At 41.5% G+C, this 19936-nt stretch overlaps 1 protein-coding gene across 2 annotated transcripts in view; it reads left to right on the top strand.

The window, feature by feature from the left end:
• Positions 1–1819: 1819 nt before the first annotated feature.
• The window catches only part of INPP5K (inositol polyphosphate-5-phosphatase K), a 42806-nt gene continuing 24689 nt past the window's right edge, over positions 1820–19936 (top strand). Inside the window, exons 1-6 of one of the 2 annotated variants that reach the window (XM_040338390.1) lie at positions 1820–2523; positions 3180–3287; positions 9542–9650; positions 12997–13113; positions 16933–17108; positions 18946–19057. In XM_040338390.1, the coding sequence (XP_040194324.1) occupies positions 2261–2523; positions 3180–3287; positions 9542–9650; positions 12997–13113; positions 16933–17108; positions 18946–19057 (885 nt within the window). In that variant the 5' untranslated portion in view covers positions 1820–2260. The remainder of the gene's footprint in view (positions 2524–3179; positions 3288–9541; positions 9651–12996; positions 13114–16932; positions 17109–18945; positions 19058–19936) is intronic. The other variant, XM_040338391.1, reaches the window with a different exon arrangement.

Consider the following 19936-nt stretch of genomic DNA (forward strand, 5'->3'; position numbering starts at 1 on the left):
ACATTAGGTGTGCCCATCATAATGGTCCTTTACATTAGGTGTGCCCATCAGAGTGCCCCCTTGCATCAGGTGTCCCCATCAGAGTGCACCCTTAACATAAAATGTGCCCATCAGCATGCTCCTTATTTTATGTTGGGGGGCACTCTAGGTACATTTACATGAAAGGGCATGCTAATGGGCACATTTTGTTGTGCCCATCAGAGTGCCCCTTAACATAGCCCATCAGAGTGAACCTTAACATAAAATAAGGGTAATGCTGATGGGCTCATTTTATGTTAAGGGTCACGCTGCTGGGCACATTTTGTTGTGCCCATTAGAGTGAACCTTACATTAAATATGCCCATCAGAGTGAACCTTAACATAAAATGTGCCCATCAGAATGGCACCGCATGGGGCCGTGACATCAGTGTATCTCATGGCCCGGCCGGGTGCCACAAGATGGTAGGCAGCAAGGGGCAGGGTGTACACGCAACGTGATTGGTTACTGGCACGCTCGCGGTCCCAGCAACCAATTTTTTAAATTTCCGTGCATGTGATTGGGTATTCTTTGCAAAGTAAAGCCTTACCTCGTTTACTAAGCCCTGGAGCAACTGCACGTATAAATGGGGGGAGATGTGGATATTACAGTGGGGGAGATGTGGATATTACAGGGGGGGGGGGGATGTGGACATTCCAGTGGGGGGAGATGTGGATATTACAGTGGGGGGGATGTGGATATTACAGTGGGGGGGATGTGGATATTACAGTGGGGGGAGATGTGGATATTACGGTGGGGAGATGTGGATATTACAGTGGGGGGGATGTGGATATTACAGTGGGGGGAGATGTGGATATTACGGTGGGGAGATGTGGATATTACAGTGGGGGGGGGGGGATGTGGATATTGCAGTAGGGGAGATGTGGATATTACAGTGAGGACTATATATGGTGGTGATCCGAAAAATGATCCGATCCGTGACTCTGATCCGAACCGTGAGTTTTTTTGATCCGTTGCACCCCTTGCAAGTGCACTTGTAGTGCAAAGTGGATTTGCCTTTAGTAAATAAACCCCAGTGTGTGCAAAAAAACAATATTGGGCATTATGGCCCAGATTCTCAAAGGGCTTACGACGGCGCAGCGCCATGTACGCCGTCGTAAGTCCTAATCTGGGCCGTCGTATCTATGCGACTGATTCTTAGAATCAGTTACGCATAGATATCCATTAGATCCGACAGGCGTAAGTCTCTTACGCCGTCGGATCTTAAATGCAATTTTTTTTTTTGTCCGCTAGGTGTCGCTTCCGTCATTTTCCCCGTTGAGTATGCAGATTAGCTAGATACGAGAATTCCTGAACGTACGCGCGGCCGACGCAGTAAAGTTACAACATTTACGTTAGGCTTGTCCCGGCGTAAAGTTTCCCCTGGGTATATGAGGCGCAACCAATGTTAAGTATGGCCGTCGTTCCGGCGTCAAAATTTATAAATTTGCGCTGTTTGCGTAAGTCGTCCGTGAATGGTGCTGGACGTAATTTACGTCCACGTCAAAACCAATGAAGTCCTTGCGACGTCATTTAGAGCAATGCACGCCGGGATATTTTAGGGACGGCGCATGCGCAGTTCGTTCGGCGCGGGGACGCGCTTCATTTAAATGAAACACGCCCCCTACCCGCCGAATTTGAATTCCGCCGGGTGATTTACGTTACGCCGCCGCAACATTACATGCAAGTGCTTTGTGAATAAAGCACTTGCCTGAAAAACTTGCGGCGGCGTAACTTAAATCAGATACGTTACGCCCGCCCAGTTTTACGCCATTCTACGAGAATCTGGGCCTAAGTATGTGATTAGGGGAAGGGCTTGATGATTGACCCAAACTTGGGTATCCGTGTGGCAGCATTGAAGGATTACCGTATGCATGTGTGTGGGTTGTGATGTTTGTTCTGGATGGAAGACCTCATCCAAGTGAAAGTTTATGTTCTTTGTACTAATAAGATGGTGATCAGTGTACTCTTTATACTGGGAATGAACACAGAGTTGCCTGCATTAAAGAAAATGCCTTTCCTCCACGTTTATGTAAAATAATTGGGTTTTCTGCACACTGAACAATTTTCCTGGGATTTCTATTTCTTAGCTTTTACACAAGCACACACAAAGGGTTTATTTGTCCTGAGATTAGTAAAACCTCTTAGTACAACATAAGTTCTGAATAGTGCAGCTTTCTTTGGGCATGTAAGATTAGTACGCTTTTTAGATTTGCCCATTGTTATTAATTTGCCAGTAACAGGATGGAAAGACGCGGCACTGAGCGCTTGGATCTAGATTTTCTATCCTTGCCCCCATACAGTGCAGAGGACCGTTCACGCTCAGACAGCCTGAGCAGTACTGGCTCGTGTGGTAGGTTCGTGCTGCGTCAGAGAGTGGCGCAGCTTATGACCTGCATGGAAGATGTAAGCTCCGATGATGACCTACACGAAGAGCTCTGCCGATCTATTGACCAAGCTTTTCTAATCTGTGGAAAAAAGATACCTTCGAGAATGCAGGATTTCAGGTCTTCCGATTAATCCATTTTATTTTGTGTGTATTTGTATATGACATGTGAACTAAACATATTTTTTTTTACATTTTGGCTATTCGTAGGCAATTCGACTTTTAATATGTTTAAGGTTTCTCTTGTGCTGCACCTTTACTCAGTAATGCCCTCTTTGTCGATAATTCCCCTATCTTTTATCATATACTGTATGGTTGGTCCTTACCGATCAAGATTTTATCTAGCTTTTGTTTCACTGCTTATCCTTTGCTATTAGAGTGAAGGTTTTCTTGAGCAGGGATCCTTATGTTTTTTTGTAATTTTTTTTTGTTTTGTTGTTGTGTTCTATGTTGTTATAAGTATGCATTCTTTTACTGCGACTCCTCTGCACAGCTCTAGAAAATGTGATGATGCTATGTAAAGAAAAATGGAAATTGTAATCTGAGAGGTAAAGCATGCAAAAGCAAAGGGCAGTGATATGTTGTACCCTGTATTAGCCATGTTTCACTTTTTTGCCTTTATCAAGAGGTATGGGTATGACTATGGGTGGCTTCTTTGTGACCTTTTTGCTAAATATCGTGCGTATGCATTTACAAATTAATTTTGATATACTTTTGATGCTCACCTTTATATTGTCTTTTATATGTGATAACATATCGCTTGTCTTATGTCTTTAGGTTGCACGTTGTTACCTGGAATGTGGGCACAGCATCACCACCTAGAGATCTCAGCTCATTATTTCTCCTTGATTCATCTGCTTCAAATATCGATATGTATGTCATTGGGTAAGTGTCATCCTGTGTGATTTACAGTTTCTAAGTCTTATTCATTTAAGCTGGGCAAAAGAAAATGAGAACAGAAGTTCAGGTATTACTCATCGCAACTGGTTCTGGTTTTATTTTTTCCATGAAAGTTACATGATTGGTTGCTGTTGGCAATAACTCCACCACTTTTGTGCCCATTTCTTCTATTTGGTGTAAGTTGACCAAACCTTAAATGTGTAAGGAAAAAGTAGGTGGTCAAGTAGTATTATTGTTGACTATGCCATTCATTTACTGTTTTGTTTTATTCTGTAATCTGCATAATTCATTATGTTACAGCACTATTAAAGTGTTATTAAACCCACAACATTAAAATCAATCTGCATATGCTGTAAAGCAGGGGTGGCCAACCAGTGGCCCGGGGGCCACATGTGGCTCGCGGAGCCCTCTGATGTGGCCCACGACCTCCTGGTCTGGAATAGCGGGTTGGCAAGCCCAGATCGCAGGTTGCCGATCTGCCATACCACAGCATCAGTGTTGTGAATGAAGCTGGTGGTAGAGGAAGAAAGCGGCTGCAGACCAGAGCCCCATAAGCTGAGGTTTCCTCTACAGCGCCGGCTTTGCCACAGAAGGAGTCTATGGCAAAGTTCAGCTAACCCGCATGATAGACACAGGTGCACTACGCTGCACCCGTGGTGTGGGTAAACTACAGCACATCATTTAAAAGCAGTCTTGGGCCTTTTTCACATGATTAGCCCGACCAAATGGGACCCTCAATTTACCTCTACAGAGCGAAAGATGTCCATTTACGCTCGCCTACCTCCAATCCAAAAAACAGAAGGGAATTCATCCCCTTCCATCTGGGCAGATCGGAGGGCCCATAGAGTAGTCGTGACCTGTCATCTGCCCGCTTCGCTCATTGTGGCCCACGACTGGTTACCAAGTTGCTTAAGTGGCCCTCGCTATTCAAAAGGTTGGGCACCCCTGCTGTAAAGCATGCTTGTTATGCTCACTGGGAAACCTAAGTAGTTACATAGTTGGTCAGGTTGAAAAAAGACACAAGTCCATCTGGTTCAACCATAAAAATAAATAAAATAAAAAATATCGTACAATCCCAGATACCCAATTCTATACCCACTCCTCCTTATTGTGCAACAATGCTGTTTGATCCGGTCTTCACTGATCCTACCCTTCTTCCACGGTCCCCAATCTATCTCCTGACAGTGCAGAACCTTGGGGGAAGCTGCACATGCTCAGTTTGTGTATTGTTAGGGATTTTTTTTTGGGTGGGGGGGGGGGTGCATGTGATCAGCACAAGGCCAATCAGCACTGTCCAGACAAAGTCAGGGGTCATGCAGCCTCATGGTAAAGTCAAAGAAGAATGAAAACTCCTCCAACAAGCTTTACCAAGTGCTCAGCCAGACACTGAAAAAGACTGCTATATACTGCTGATAAGAAATTTAGCCGTTTATATTTACTAAAATAATTGCATTCCCATGTTCAATGGATGGTTCTATGTATAGTCTTTTTCTAGCATCTAATTAGTAAACCCTTTGCAGATCACAAACCAAAAGTAATTTCTTAATCGTACATCATAGGACAAAGGAGGGTTAATTCTTTATAGTTATGATATGATGATGGTTTATGCTCCACCTTCAGGTGATTGGTTCACCTTTTCGTCACTTTTCATAATAAATAAAGTGTTTTGTAATATCCTTTCTGCCCAATGTTCACTTACCTCATCCACAGACGATTAAACATTTCAAGTTTCTTTAAATTTTTTTTAAAAAAGATTCTGCTTCCATCATTTGCTGTAGATCTGCTTCCGTCATGCGCTGCCTTAGTGCATCACAGAATATTGCATGCTTACCAGTCTGGACCACTCCCCACTACAAGAACTCTTATTTTAGTTTTACCCACTTTCTGTACAATCTGATTGTACAGTGAGGTCAGTGGCTGGTGAGGCACTGACTATTTTGGGAGCCAGATACACACAGGTTACATACAACGCAAAAGTTAGAACAAGAGCAATTATTCTAGCGCTGGACGTCCTCTGTAACTCTAAACATGTAACCAGGGCCGCTGATAGGGCAGTACAGCCAGCCCTGTTGTACCGGGCCCGGCCCTATCAGCTCATCAGGGGGGCCCGGACAGCTTTATAGTGCATTTCATTCAAACCCCAAAAATAGTGCTGAATAAATGACATTGACATCCTACTGGCTTAGGGAGTGTATAAATATATTTTCCTGGGCCCCTTTAGGTGAACAGAGGGGCTCAGGAGGTGGGCACTGGGGAGGGACTATTTTTCCATTTTCGGGCGGAGGTACACAAACCTGCACCCAGCCACATGTTCTATAGATCCGGCCGCTCTTCCCTGGTGCTTGGCGGAGTGATCCATACAGTGATTTACCTGCTCTGCTCTGTAAAGGACTTATATGAGACAGCTGACAGGGAGAGAACGGCGAAACGAATCCTAGCGGCGGCGGAGGGTAGCGCGGTCTGCATCGGGCAGCACACAGTGAGTGAAGTTTTCACTGTAATCTCAGCAGAATCATCTATATATCCTCACAGTGAATTATGATAATCATTCACACAGCACACAAGGTGCTCTATGGCTCTATCACAGTGTATCACATGCTGTTGTGTGCTGACTTTGTTACTTTATGGGTGTATTGTGTGTCACAGATTATAGCACAGCCACAGCAAAGTCAGCACACACCAGCATGTGATACACTGTGATAGAGCCATAGAGCACATTGTGTGCTGTGTGAATGATAATCCGAATGCTATAAGGTTCATGCACACATGAGATTTTAAGAAGCCCCTTCTCTTGGCAGCAGCCTTTTGCCAGAAAAAAAACACCTGTGTGCATGAGGCCTAAAGATCACAAGGAACTGCATGATGCTACTGCACACTTGTGTTTTGTGTGTGGGGGGGGGGGGGGAATACGCACAGCTGAGCTGTGTTTTTACAGCCCCTCAACCACGCCATTTTAAAACAGAGCTGAGGCCATGCAAGCATGTCTTTTTTAACACATATACACATTTCTGGCTGGAGACAGCAGCCAGGAGGGTGTGTATGCTTGTAAAGACAGTTGTCAGGTTTCATGTGGAAGTAATACGAGCAGCTCTGAAACCAGCCAATTACTTCCACATTCATTGCACCATATGTCCCCCCGCAACTTTTGAGGCAGGGTCAGAGGCGGGGGCAAGGACAGGGTCAAAGGGGGCCCCATCAGGTAGGCTGTACGGGGCCCCATGATTTCTAACAGCGGCCCTGCATGTAACCTGTAAAAAAAAAATTAAATTAAAGCGTCGCCTATGGAGATTTTTAAGTACTGAAGTTTGGCACGAGTGTGCGCGATTTTAAAGCGTGACATGTTAGGTATCTATTTACTTGGCATAACATCTTTCACATTATACAAACAAACTTGGGCTAACTAATGTGTGTGTGTGTGTGTGTGTGTGTGTGTGTGTGTGTGTGTGTGTTTTTTTTTGTTTTTTTATCCATGAAAGTTAAAACATGTTTGAAAAATTGCTGCACAAATACCGTCTAACATAAAAATTTGCAACGGTTACACTCATTTTCTAGCAAAAAAAAAATATGATTTTTACATGTAGGAGAGAAGTGTCAGAATTGGCCTGGGTGGCAATTGGTTAACCACTTCCCGCCTGGCCTATAGCAGAATGACGGCCAGGCGGATAACAGCCACCGCGCGCCCGTGGGGGGGCGCATTGCGTTGATCGGAGGCTCTTTACCACGTGATCAGCTGTGTTCAATCACGGCTGATCACTATGTAAACGGGTAGAACCGTTACTCGGCTTTTCCTCACTCCTAGAGTGAGAGCCAGTCGGCTGCTCTCCTGACAGGGGGGGTCTGTGCCGATTGTTTATCAGCACAGCCCCCCCTCGGATGCCCGCCTAGGACCACCAGGGATGGCCACCCACACTGGACCACCAGGTTTGCCACCCTAGACCACCAGGGATAATCAAATCAGTGCCCAGGCAGCTGCCAATCAGTGCCCATCCACAATGCCTGCCAGTGCCACCAGGGATGCCCATCAGTGACAGCCATAAGTACCCATCAGTGCAGCCTTTCAGTGCCCACAGTGCTACCCATGAGTGCCCATCAGTGCTGCCTATCAATGCCCATCAGTGCTGCATAACAGTGCCATCCCTCAGTGCCGCCTACCAGTACTACCTCATTGGTGCTGCCTTATCAGTACTCGTCAGTGCCGCCTTATCAGTGCCCATCAGTGAAGGACAAAACTTACTTATTTACAAAACAAAAGAAAAAGTTTTTTTATTTGTTTAGCAAAAAATAAAAACCGCAGAGGTGATCAAATACCACCAAAAGAAAGCTCTATTTGTAGGAACAAAATGATAAAAAATGTGGGTACAGTGTAGCATGACCGCACAATTGTCATTCAAAGTGTGACAGTGCTGAAAATTGGCTTGGGCAGGAAGGGGGTGTAAGTGCCTGGTATTGAAGTGGTTAATTACCATAAGTAAGTAATATACAAATAATTATTATTTGTTTTTAAGGTAATTTTTACAATGTTTTCAAAAACTGTACTCAAGCAGGTGACTTAACGGACAAATTACTGAAGTTTGAAGTTATAAATACAATAAATTATGTTATAACATATTGCATAATAATATATGATTTTTGCTTGATTTAAACTGTACATTTTCAGCAGGCAGCAGATTCTCATTCTTCCTCTTAACTGTGTGAGAAAAACACGGGATTGTGGATAAATCATATACCCATAAACCTATGCTTTTTCTGTCTAGTTAAGAGGGCTGGGCTGGAAGGGAGCATTTGTCTTTTAGGCACATGTTCCCTTCTATGACACTGCAGTGAGAGGACAGCCTTTGCAGGCGCTATTTTTAGCGCTATAGCGCCTGTAAAGCGCATTGGTGTGAAAGGGTTCTAAAGGATAAGTTCACCTTTGGGAACATGTTACATATTCCACCTGTTTTTAGGGTGGAACTTGTAACATGTTACCAATGCTGCAGCCGCTGACTGATCTCCGCACTTCCTGTGACAGCAGTACGGGGAGAAGTTCCCCATACTCGCTGTCACTTTTTAAAATCAACGCGGCTGTGCGTGGCTCCACCCACACAGCCACGTCATTCATTTATTTTAAAAAAACAAAGGAGAGCATTGTGAATATATATATATATATATATATATATATATATATATATATATATATATATATATATATATATATATATATATATATATATATATATATATATATATATATATATATATATATATATATATATATATATATATATATATATAATATTAATTCGTATAGGCGAGTACATAAAAGTAATGGTACTTGTAATGGGTCTTAAAAAAGTGTTATCGGTGCAACCCTAATTGGCAATATTATATGTGAACAGATGTTTTCAGTGATGGACCCAATGGGGCCATTGTGTCAAAATTCATTCACTCTGAAGGACATATACTGGAAAACGTACAATCCATATAATGTGCTTTAGATACTCGTACCAGATAGTTGGCTGTGAATATCCCATTCTAAAGCCTGGTACATGCTATCAGTTTTCTTTTAATTTCATTCCAGCAGGCTGAACAAAAAAAAACGAGGAGCTTGGGAGAAGCTGCTGTACTAACAATGGGATGTTAGTACAACAATCTCTCCGCTGAGCTGTTGTGTTCTGACGGGGACTGATCCCAGCGGAACACAACAGTTAGTGCTGGCAGCCATTGGCTGCCAGCACTGATCGCATACCGATCAGATGCTGGTTTTTCAGCATGCCCGTTTGACGGAAGCCGGCCAGGCTGGTGTTTGCATGGGCCGAATTTCGGCCGGTTTCTGTTGAACCAGTGGATATTCGTCCCGTGAGTACCGGGCTTTACTCTTGAAGCCCCATGCTGGGGTATTTGTAATTTGACACTTTAAAAAATGACAAGAAATGGCTTGATTAAGAAATATGCTCTAATGAATCTTAGCAGAAGCATTGAGAGTTGAGAATTTCAGTCAGATAACTGAAAAGAGCGATTAGTTATGGCAAATAACATGCATTATAGCTTAGTACATTGAGCCTCATGTCTTTTAGAGCATGTTCACATCAGATATGTTATCTGCTGTCTTTGGTGCTTTTCAATGCAGATAAGGGGCGTGATCATGACACTGTTGTTGTGACAAACACTGATGTTCATATATGTGTGTGAATCCATGATACAACAAAAAATAAAAATCCCAGTTCAAATCTACATTGTTATTATTGTCTGTATTTTAGACTGCAAGAAGTGAATTCAAAGATAGTAAACTTCCTATCAGATCTGGCCTTTGATGACCCATGGAGTCTTTTTCTTATGGACATTTTGGCCCCTCTAGGTTATATAAAGGTATGTATCTATATTTAATTCTTTGCTTGAAAAAAATTGTCATGTTGTCAAATGGTTCCATAAAGCACATTAGGCATGTGCAAAAGGGAAAAATTTGTTTTGTTTCGTTATTTAATTAATTTCGTTAAGTTAGATTCGTTACATGTGTTAAATTTGTTTTCGGAATTCGTTCGTTTTCGACCGAATTTCGAAAAATCCATTCGGATTCGGAAAATATTTCGACCGGATTCGATAATATTTCAATCGAATTCGAAAACAAATTCTAATCGAATTCGAAAACAATTCGATTCGAAAACAAATTTGAATGAAAATTAAAAGCAAATTTGAATCAAAATCTAAAAAATATAAATCGATTTCTAAAAAAGAATTCAATAAAATAGAATTTAAAATAATAAAACAATAGAATGAAAATCAAAGAATAGTAAAGAACAGAATGGAATTTAATAGAATGTAATCAAATACAATAGAATATGACCTGGCTTCTTCTATCTATCTATCTTCCATTTTCTGAAATTCGAAATTCATATAGAATGAACTCAAATTCGAATAGAAAAATATTAGAAGAGTAGAATAATTAAAAAAAAAAAAATATATATATATATATATATATATATATATATATATTTTTTTTTATTATTCTACTCTTCTAATATTTTTCTATTCGAATTTGAGTTCATTCTATATGAATTTCGAATTTCAGAAAATGGAAGATAGATAGATAGAAGAAGCCAGGTCATATTCTATTGTATTTGATTACATTCTATTAAATTCCATTCTGTTCTTTCAATTTTAATTCGAATTGTTTTCGAATAGGAGTCAAATAGAATTTGTTTTCGAATTTGATCGAATTTCGTCGATTCGAAAACGTGCGTTCGGATTCGGTTAAATTCATTATATTACAATTCGGGAATTCGTATGCGTCCGGATAATGAAAAATTCGTCCAAATTTCGATTCAGAACGAAACAAAATGCACATGCCTAAAGCACATCTCTATGGTGGGCAGTGCGTGCTGGTCTATGCAGACTGCATGCAGTTGACAGGATGATAGTTGATGGAGGGCAAACTTAAATTTCCCTTTTTCTTCTATTGGAATGCAGCAGCTTGTGGATTTACTAGAACTACAGTATATGAGGGTGCGCTTCCCTGGGTACCAAAAGGCCACTTAACTAAAACTTACCTTTTATGATTTATAATAAAGGTTATGTAAATTACCATAACAGGTATCCCTATAGGGTGAGGTCAGTGCCATTATATAAGAACCAAAGTTCTATCTCTATGTGGTAATATTTACACTTGCCAAGTTGAATTGGTGAAACTTCTCTTGATATACACATATAGACAATATGAGGATTATTATATCCTCTTGCATTCAATATAGGCTCTAGGCTATTAATGCCTTGTTTCTACTGAGCGGGACAGTTCAGGTCGGTACAGTTTAGAACAGTTAGAATGGTCCGGTCTATTCTGGTGAGCGTTTCCACTGCAAGTCGGACCATCAGGGGCCATACAGAGTTTAGAAAAAATGCCTAGCGTGTCCGCCAATCAGTGGAATGTATTGTAGCTCCAACCTAACCGACCCGTACCATTTTATGGCCCCACATCTGAAGCAGGACCCAGAATGGTGCGGTATGGTTTGGTTGTATGGCCCGCTTTCATAATGGAAACACCCAAAATAGTGTACCAAACTGATCCGGCTCAGTGGAAACGAGGCATTGGCGGAAACTCAAGATCTACTCACCAACACCAACCGGTATGAAGAGATGGGGGCACATCTGTCTCTCCTCCCTCTATTAGCCACATATAAAAATTAGATGAACAAGAAAAATAGAAAATATACTAGTAAATAATGTCTTACTAAAGATACGGCTATCTGTCTTCTGCCCTATGAAAATATCTATTTCTCGGACATGTAATACGGGTACGCTCATCCATGTGTAAACTGTCGGCGCTAAATAAATTGTGTATAATAACTGTCGTGATTGGCTCTCGAAAGCTGTGTACTAACGATCAGATTATCGTATTTTTTATCTGATTTTCTGATCGTGTGTACTACTAGGCATAAGATATAAAAGTAGTTAAAGTGGATTGAAAGAGTTTAGTTCTGCTTTAAGGCCCAATTCACACCTGAGCATAGCGTTTTCAGGCGGAAAGTTGCACAATTTTCACACGTTTTGCCGCCATTTTGTACAGGTCAAAATAAAAAGCAGAAAAACGTCTGTAATCTGCATAAAAAAAAAACTTTTTTGAGCTTTAGGCGTTTTGGAGCTTCTGGCTTCAGGCGTTTTGGAGTGGAGATGTGAACCATCTCCAAAGAGAATAATAGATTTTTTCCCATCCAGCGTTTTGTACAAAACGCTCAGGTGTAAATGGGGGCCTTAATGTAGAACTTGGTAGACCTGACACATCTGTTGCCTAGTCTAATGTAACATAAGTTAAAATAATAATAAAGTCAATATGTTTGCCAAATGCTATCAGGAAATTGAACATGCAGTATATTGCTGCATGACTTGTATTAACCATTAGGTTGCTTAAGTAATTTTGTGACATTTTACTAAATTTTGGTTCCATCATTTGATAGGCTAAAGTAAAAGACAGGAAGTTGCTTTTGCAAAACCCTACGAAGGTGAAATCACTGATATTTTGAATCCACATGAATTTTTTTTATTTCTTATAATAAACTTGGCATCAGATAGAACATTTCACACTACACTAGATTTTTATAAAGAACCTTATTGATGACTTATGTGGAATCTTATTAATTCTGCTGTTGTAATATTAATACTCTTGTAATAAGTAAAGGAAGCTGTTCATAGATTTTTTCAGAAAGAAAGCAATGGGATTTCTTTAAAGCCTTATGCCCCGTACACACGATCGGAAATTCCGACAGCAAAAGTCCAATGTGAGCTTTTGAACGGAAATTCCGACCGTGTGTATGCTCCATTGAACATTTGCTGTCGGAATTTCCGGCGATAAAAGATTGAGAGCTGGTTCGTCTGTAGCAATTCCGATGCGCAAAATTTTGACGCATGCTTGGAAGCATTGAACTTCATTTTCTTGGCTCGTCGTAGTGTTGTACGTCACCGTGTTTTTGACGGACAGAAGTTCAGAGAACTTTTGTGTGACCGTGTGTATGCAAGCCAAGCTTGAGCGGAATTCCGTCGGAAAATCCATCCAAGGTTTTTTACGACGGATAATCGGATCGTGTGTACGTGGCATTAATCTTGTCTGTCAGCGACTCTGATCAGTATGTTATTTGTATCTGTAAAATTATCATATTGTAACAAACATGTTGGTCTAAACAAAATGTCTATTTGAAGTCTGACATCTCGCTTTAATTTATTTCAGCTTTCTTCCATTCGGATGCAGGGGCTGCTACTACTGACCTTTGTAAAGCACAAGCACGTTCCCTTTGTACAAGACATTCGTACCAATTACATTCGCACTGGACTGTATGGCTACTGGGTGAGTGATCTGTCAATAATGAATGGTAAAGCCTGGTGCACACGGACCAAATATCAGCCATTTTCAACAGAAACGGCTAATATTTGGCCCATGTGTGTACATCAGCCTGTCCGACAGCAGTTGGCCGAAAGGTGTTGGCAGCCAATGGCTACCCGTGTGGTCTGGTGGGGGGGCAGTCCCCCTCTCAGAACACAATAGCTCAGCTAGGAGATCGCTAACATTGCATAGTTAGTACAGCAAGCTCCTCAGTTTTTTTTTCTGTTCAGCCCGCTGGGTTGAGTGAAAAAAAACGTAGTGTGTACGAGGCTTAAGGCATGCCTAAAACTACAGTTTAGTGTATTTATTTATTTATTTATTTTTGAAGAAGGATACAGCACCAAACATGTTGGGTATGTGTAACGGTTTACCTTTTACCTGCAGGCATGGAGGAGGAACAGTTTAATGGCAGTATCTCCTGTGCTTGTTCATAAGGAGTGATGTTTAAAATAGCGCATCCAGAAAGTATTCACAGCGCTTCACGTTTTATACATTTTTTTTACGTTGCAGCCTTATTTAAAAATGGGTTAAATTCATTATTTTCCTCAAAATTCTACAAACAATACCCCATAATGACAACGTGAAAGAGGTTTGTTTGAAATATTTGCAAATTTATTAAAAATGAAAAACAAAATCCTTTGTGAATCCGGGCCTGTGTGTCTTTTTTTTTTTCTTTTCTTTTTCTAAATTCTCGCTTTTTTCTTTTTTGTTTAAAGCGCAAAAAAAAAAAATCACAGGAGTGATCAAATACCACCAAAAGAAAGCTCTATTGGTGGGGGGGGGGAAGGAAAAGGGGAAAAAAAGGACATCAATTTTGTTTGGGTACAATGTCGCACAACCGTACAATGGTCAGTTAAAGTGACAACAGTGCCCCGTATCGCAAAAAATTGGCTGGTCTTTAAGGGGGCAAATCCTTCCGGGGCTGAAGTGGTTAATAAATTTGCAAAGATTTCAAACTAACTTCTTTCACACTGTCATTATGGGGTATTGTTTGTAGAATATTGAGGAAAATAATGAATTCAATCCATTTTAGAAAGGCTGTAACATAACAAAAATGAAGCGCTGTGAATACTTTCCGGATGCACTGTACATGGCTGCTACTTTGTAAGATATGATGTATTGCACTTTGTTGCTTTTGGATCTATGTTTTTTTGTTGTGTGTATTGCCCACAGGGCACTGTGGATTTTCTTTTTTTTTTTCTTTCTTACTTTTTTGTTGAAAGAAAAAACCTTTTCAATAGAAATGACCTGATTTAAAGAAAAAATACATTGCTGCTGATGGACTGAAAATTTTTAAGAGAGAAAAAAAAACCCCTCAACAGCTATACTGCCCTATTTGATCACACTTTAAATATAAAACAATAAAAAAAATAATATAAAGCAAGCAAAATAATATAACTGATGTGGTTGACTATTTGTTAGCATCCAGTCAAGCACTGGGACAGTGGTGGCTGGTGTTCAAAATTTTTGGGGGGGCGCAAATAAACGAAAAAAAAAAAATTGCAGCCTCACTGTGCCCATCAAATGCAGCCACTGTGCCATGCCATCAATTGTCGCTACTGTGCCATAAATTGTTGCCACTGTGCCATGCCATCAAATGCAGCCACTGTGCCATGCCATCAAACGCAGCCACTGTGCCATCATTTATCGCCACTGTGCCCATCAATTGTCACCACTGTGCCATGCAAGCATAAAATGAATAGATCACCCAATGAAAGGATGAATAAACAGTGCATCAAACAAATAGTGAAAAAATTATGATGACAATATATCAACCAAAAAAGTGATGTATATGTATAGACACTGGATGGTGTATATATACAATCTAAATAAATATATGTAAAAAAAAAGTCCAATGTGATGAAAATGGTGATAATAGTCCCAATGCCTCAGAATGAAGTGCAGTAAAGCAATCAACCATCGATCATTGAAAGGAAGGCTTACCAGAGATACTGTACCCTAATGGACATATGCCCAGAGGGTCAGTAAAGCAGGGTGTAAACCACTCTCAGGCCTGGATCATCGGCTGCAATTCTCACGGAGACATCTCACACGTCAATCAGAGAGGAACCTAGGGATCGAATCAGGAAAAAGGTCGCTTCCAGGGGTACCCAATGTGGGCCAAAATTTAAACCAATATGTAGAGATGTAGGAGAAGAAGCGAAAGGCACATAGCAAAATACTGAAAGGTACCAATGTTTAATGTAGGTAAAAACACTTGCATCATAAAAGGTGATCAGCGCTTTCAAATGTACAAAGTGGCAGCGGTGGAGTCTCCCACTGTGCCATGCCATCAAACACAGCCACTCTGCCATCAATTGTCGCCACTGTGCCCATTAATTGTCACCACTGTGCCATGCCATCAAGCGCAGCCACCGTGCCCATCAATTGTCGCCACTGTGCCCATCATTTGTCACCACTGTGCCATGCCAAATGCAGCCACTGTGCCATCAAATGCAGCAACTGTGCCATCAATTGTCGCCACTGTGTCCACATCAATTGTCGCCACTGTGCCCACATCAACTGTTGCCACTGTGCCCATCAATTGTCGCCACTGTGCCCTGTAAAATGCTGCCAGTTTGCCCCCGCCCAGCACTTACCTTTGAGGCCAGCCATCCTCCTTCCACGGTCCTTCGATGTCTTCTCCCACCCTCGATGACGCTTCAACCAATCAGGTTACCGGTAACCAGAACCGGTGAACCTGATTGGCTGAGACGCCTGTCAGTGTTGGCCAGGGAACGCACCCCCCGTGCGTCCCCTGGTTAACTATTTGGAAGCCGCTGGCTCTGATGGGCACTTCCAAAGCCAACCAGCTGCCGTTATTCAGATGGCCGGCGCTCACCAGGGGGGCCGGCCATCTGAATAGTGGGCGGCAGCAACAAAACATGGATTCATGCCAAGCATGGATCTATGTATTGTATTCAGTAGCTGTGCAGGAGAGAGAGGGGGTGGCGCTTCTGCGCCCTCTATGGACGCACCGCCACTGCACTGCGATGAGTATAGTAAGCAGCTGAGCTGGATTATTTGCAAGGCAACCTATGCAGGTAGCCTGGGTCCATTTGATGTCCAGAGGGCCCAGCTTCAACGTACTTCGTGCTCCTACAATAGACCATGGGGACAGCACAATAGGTCAAACCTGTTCACCTGCCTGTCAGTTCACAAATGGGGTCATATAATACAGAAATTGCAAATGGAAAGGCTTCTCTGTGGCTATTGCAGCCCTTATCAATGCCAGTCAAAGGAATGGGGTAAAATTGCTACTTTGACTAGGGCCCCATTCTGCCTTCATCCGTTTTTTGTAGTAGTAGGAAGTATTGGTAGTAAAAATCTTCCACCTACATTTTAATCATGCAAGTAAAGAAAACCTTAATATACAGAAATATGTAGGCTTTCATTGTTTAATTTTTCACCTTGAAAATCCTAGTTGCTTGGCTACCTTGCTCATCTTTTTGCTATTAATACTTTGAGTCACTGGCCAGGAACAAGTAAAGAGATAAAGAATTTTGCCATTTTACAGATATTTTAACTTGTTACCTGCTTGTTTCAGGTCAGTGTCTGGTATAAAAAAAAACAGGCACTGCCGAGAAAGTAGCATTTTCAGACAGCAGTGGTAGCCCATATGGTGCTCTTAAGACAGGTGTACTTCACAACTTACACATCAATCTGGTAGTTGTGGCATGGGAAGAGTCCCCTTAGGAGTTTTTTTTTTTTACTCACGTGATTAATTATCATTGTACTGTGATTGTAGTATTTTACATTTTTTTTTTTTTTTGCTTTATAAAGGGTAACAAAGGAGGCGTGACTGCGCGTATGTCTGTATACGGACACATGTTGTGCTTCATGAACTGCCATTTGCCTGCACATATGGAGAATACTAACCAAAGGCTGGATGATTTTGAGAGGATGCTGGAGGCCCAGCAGTTTGACGGAGAAAGCATTGATGGAATTTTGGATCATGAGTAAGTTTTTAGATGCGCAGCACATTTTCTGTTCAGTATTTTTTATTGCCAAGGTTTAAATCTAGCACAGTTGAACAAGATGAACAAGTAGCCCAGCATTTCATACAAAGTGCTGTACAGTCAGTCTTCAAACATGGTGTCTATATAGCTCATGATATGAGACATGACGTTTTTGCAACTGAACAGATAAGGGGGCAAAAGGTGGGAAAGAAGGGTGCGGGTAGGGAAGCATTTAAGGGTTGGGGCACACCTTGCTTTGGATGTGACTACAGACATATGTGTAGTACGTATTCAATCATAGTTTGTGAGTGCTATCTAGTGTTTTATGTGAATAAATATTGCCTCCGTGGTGTGTAATGATCCAGTTGTTTTTATACACTATTATAATTTTTTTTGGACTGGTATAGCAAATAAGGATAACATCCTGAATAAGAATGGCTGCTATTCATGGTTGTCCCTGCGGACAACTAATTACAAAGTCTTAGGTGGCTGCCAGCTGCTTTGACAGTGAAGTTGCTTTTAACAACTTCAATACACTTTCACCCCCTTCCTGCCCAAGCCAATTTTCAGCTTTCAGCGCTGTCACACTTTGAATGACAATTGCACATCATGCAACAGTGTACCCAAGTTATATTTTTACTTAGTTTCTGTTAGAAAATTTTGTAAAATAAGTAATTTTTCTCCTTCACTGCTGATGAGGCTGCACTCATTGGGCGCTGATGAGGCTGCACTCATTGGGCGCTGATGAGGCTGCACTCATTGGGCGCTGATGAGGCTGCACTCATTGGGCGCTGATGAGGCTGCACTGATGAGGTGGCACCTATCAGATAGGCAGCACTTATGGGCACTAATAGGCAGTACTGACTGGCATCACTACTGGGCACTGTTGGAGCTACACTGATAATCGGGACCTTTGCAGGTCTCCCCTGTGAGGAAATGCCGCTGATCGGCTCTCTTTACACTCATTTCAAATCGTCATTTCCTTGTTTACATGTGATTTTACATGTGATTAGCTGTGATTGGACACAGCTGATCACATGATTAAAGAGCCACGTCATCGGCTAGTTACCAAGATCGGGGATGTGCGGTGTTTCAGGGACACTGTGCGCCGCTGATAGCCGCACTGCGCGCCCCCGCACAACAAGAGGGGGACGACATCATATGAACCAGAACAATAAGGCCACCCTACCACCAGCATTTGCCTATATGCGCGAAGGTAATTTTAGTGTTTAAACATTTTTTTTCAATCTGCAACCGCTGTAATTATCTGTTATAAACAATGCAATGTGGCAACCTGCAGGCATTGTGTACACAGATGGTGTACAGCACGCCCCCCAGAAATGTCATTTCTTGCTTGTATGATTGGCTTACAGATTTTCCCACAAGTCTGCACTAAGATACAAGTCAGATTTTGGACATCCCTTGCAACAGAAATGTCCTTTTAGTGATATACAGTACTCCCAATGGGAAATTATGTCTAAGCCACTTTTTTCATTAGAACCCTGCAAGTGCAGCAGCTGATTGATGATTCAAAAAATCACTCCCGTACAGATTCACTGTGAACATGGACACAGACAAACCACTATTTCTTTAGAATAACAAAAGGTAGGAATCTGCAACGAAGTTTGTTAAAATCCCTGCAATGTACATAGATTTTTTTCTCAACAAAAGTTAAGCTACTCTTTATTTGTCAAGGTATTTATACTCTCTAGAGGAAGAAAATGCATAGGATTGTTAAGAGGAATGCACAGCTGACTTTGTGCAGAATATGATGCTTTTCTGTCCCTATGTATTTAGTTTGATGTTCTTTAATCCTGGTTCTTCCTCTGTTAAACAGTTTAGTGTTTTGGTTCGGGGACCTGAACTTTCGAATTGCCGACTTTGGAATCCACTTTATTAGAGAAGTGGTAAACGGTAACCGATATAGCTTACTTTGGGAAAAGGATCAGGTAAGTTGGTGAGACAGCTTTGCTATATAAACATTAATTGAGTGTTTGTATGTATGTATGTATGTATGTATGTATGTATGGTCAGATTCTCTGTCTGGTTTTAATTTCTGTCTGAGGTTTTGTTGTGGAGAATCAGTGACACAGAACAGCACTAAAATCGCTCTGTCTGTATCCTTATTGAAGACTTTTCACTTCCTGTCCTGGGGACAATGTTGTCTCCAACACACAAAGTAAAGAGAAATATGTTTATGACTATTGGTTATGACTAAGGCCTTATAGACTGAAACGCGTCAACTATTTGCGTTTTGTCTACTGTGGCTTGTCAATAAATACGTTAATTGTTTGGGAGCGACGACCAGAGTGCGGATCATCTTTTCCTCATTATTCTACGCAGCCGGCAACTGTGGATAGAGCACCCGGGAGCTCTGCTTTCCATGTGATGTATGGGTGGTAACACTGACTTTTTTGTTTATATAAAGAGAAATATCCCTATAAGAGTGGGAACTGACAAATTAAAAGGAAAAATGTGCACATTGAGCCTGGCATGTCAGGTATATGAGCTAGGTGGTATGGATTCCCCATCATGCTGATCCCATTTTAAATTCTATTTTAAAGTATAACTAAAATAAAAAAAAAAATGGTAATTTTTACAGATCCAAGTTGGATCAATGCAACTATGCATATACCGTATTTGTGGAATCCCTCCAGAAGCTGGAGATCACTATAGTAGACGCCAATACTTCAGTGATCTCCACTAGCTTCTGGGTCCTGTGCTGAGCAGCTGCCCTGTTGCATTTTGAACACAGGAGGTTGCCTACTTGGCACAGGCGTCACGGAGAGACCGCTTTGCAATTTCTCAATGAATGCTAAGTGTTCTCT

Source organism: Rana temporaria, chromosome 2 (assembly GCF_905171775.1).
Source record: "Rana temporaria chromosome 2, aRanTem1.1, whole genome shotgun sequence".
Classification (NCBI taxonomy): Eukaryota; Metazoa; Chordata; class Amphibia; order Anura; family Ranidae; genus Rana; species Rana temporaria.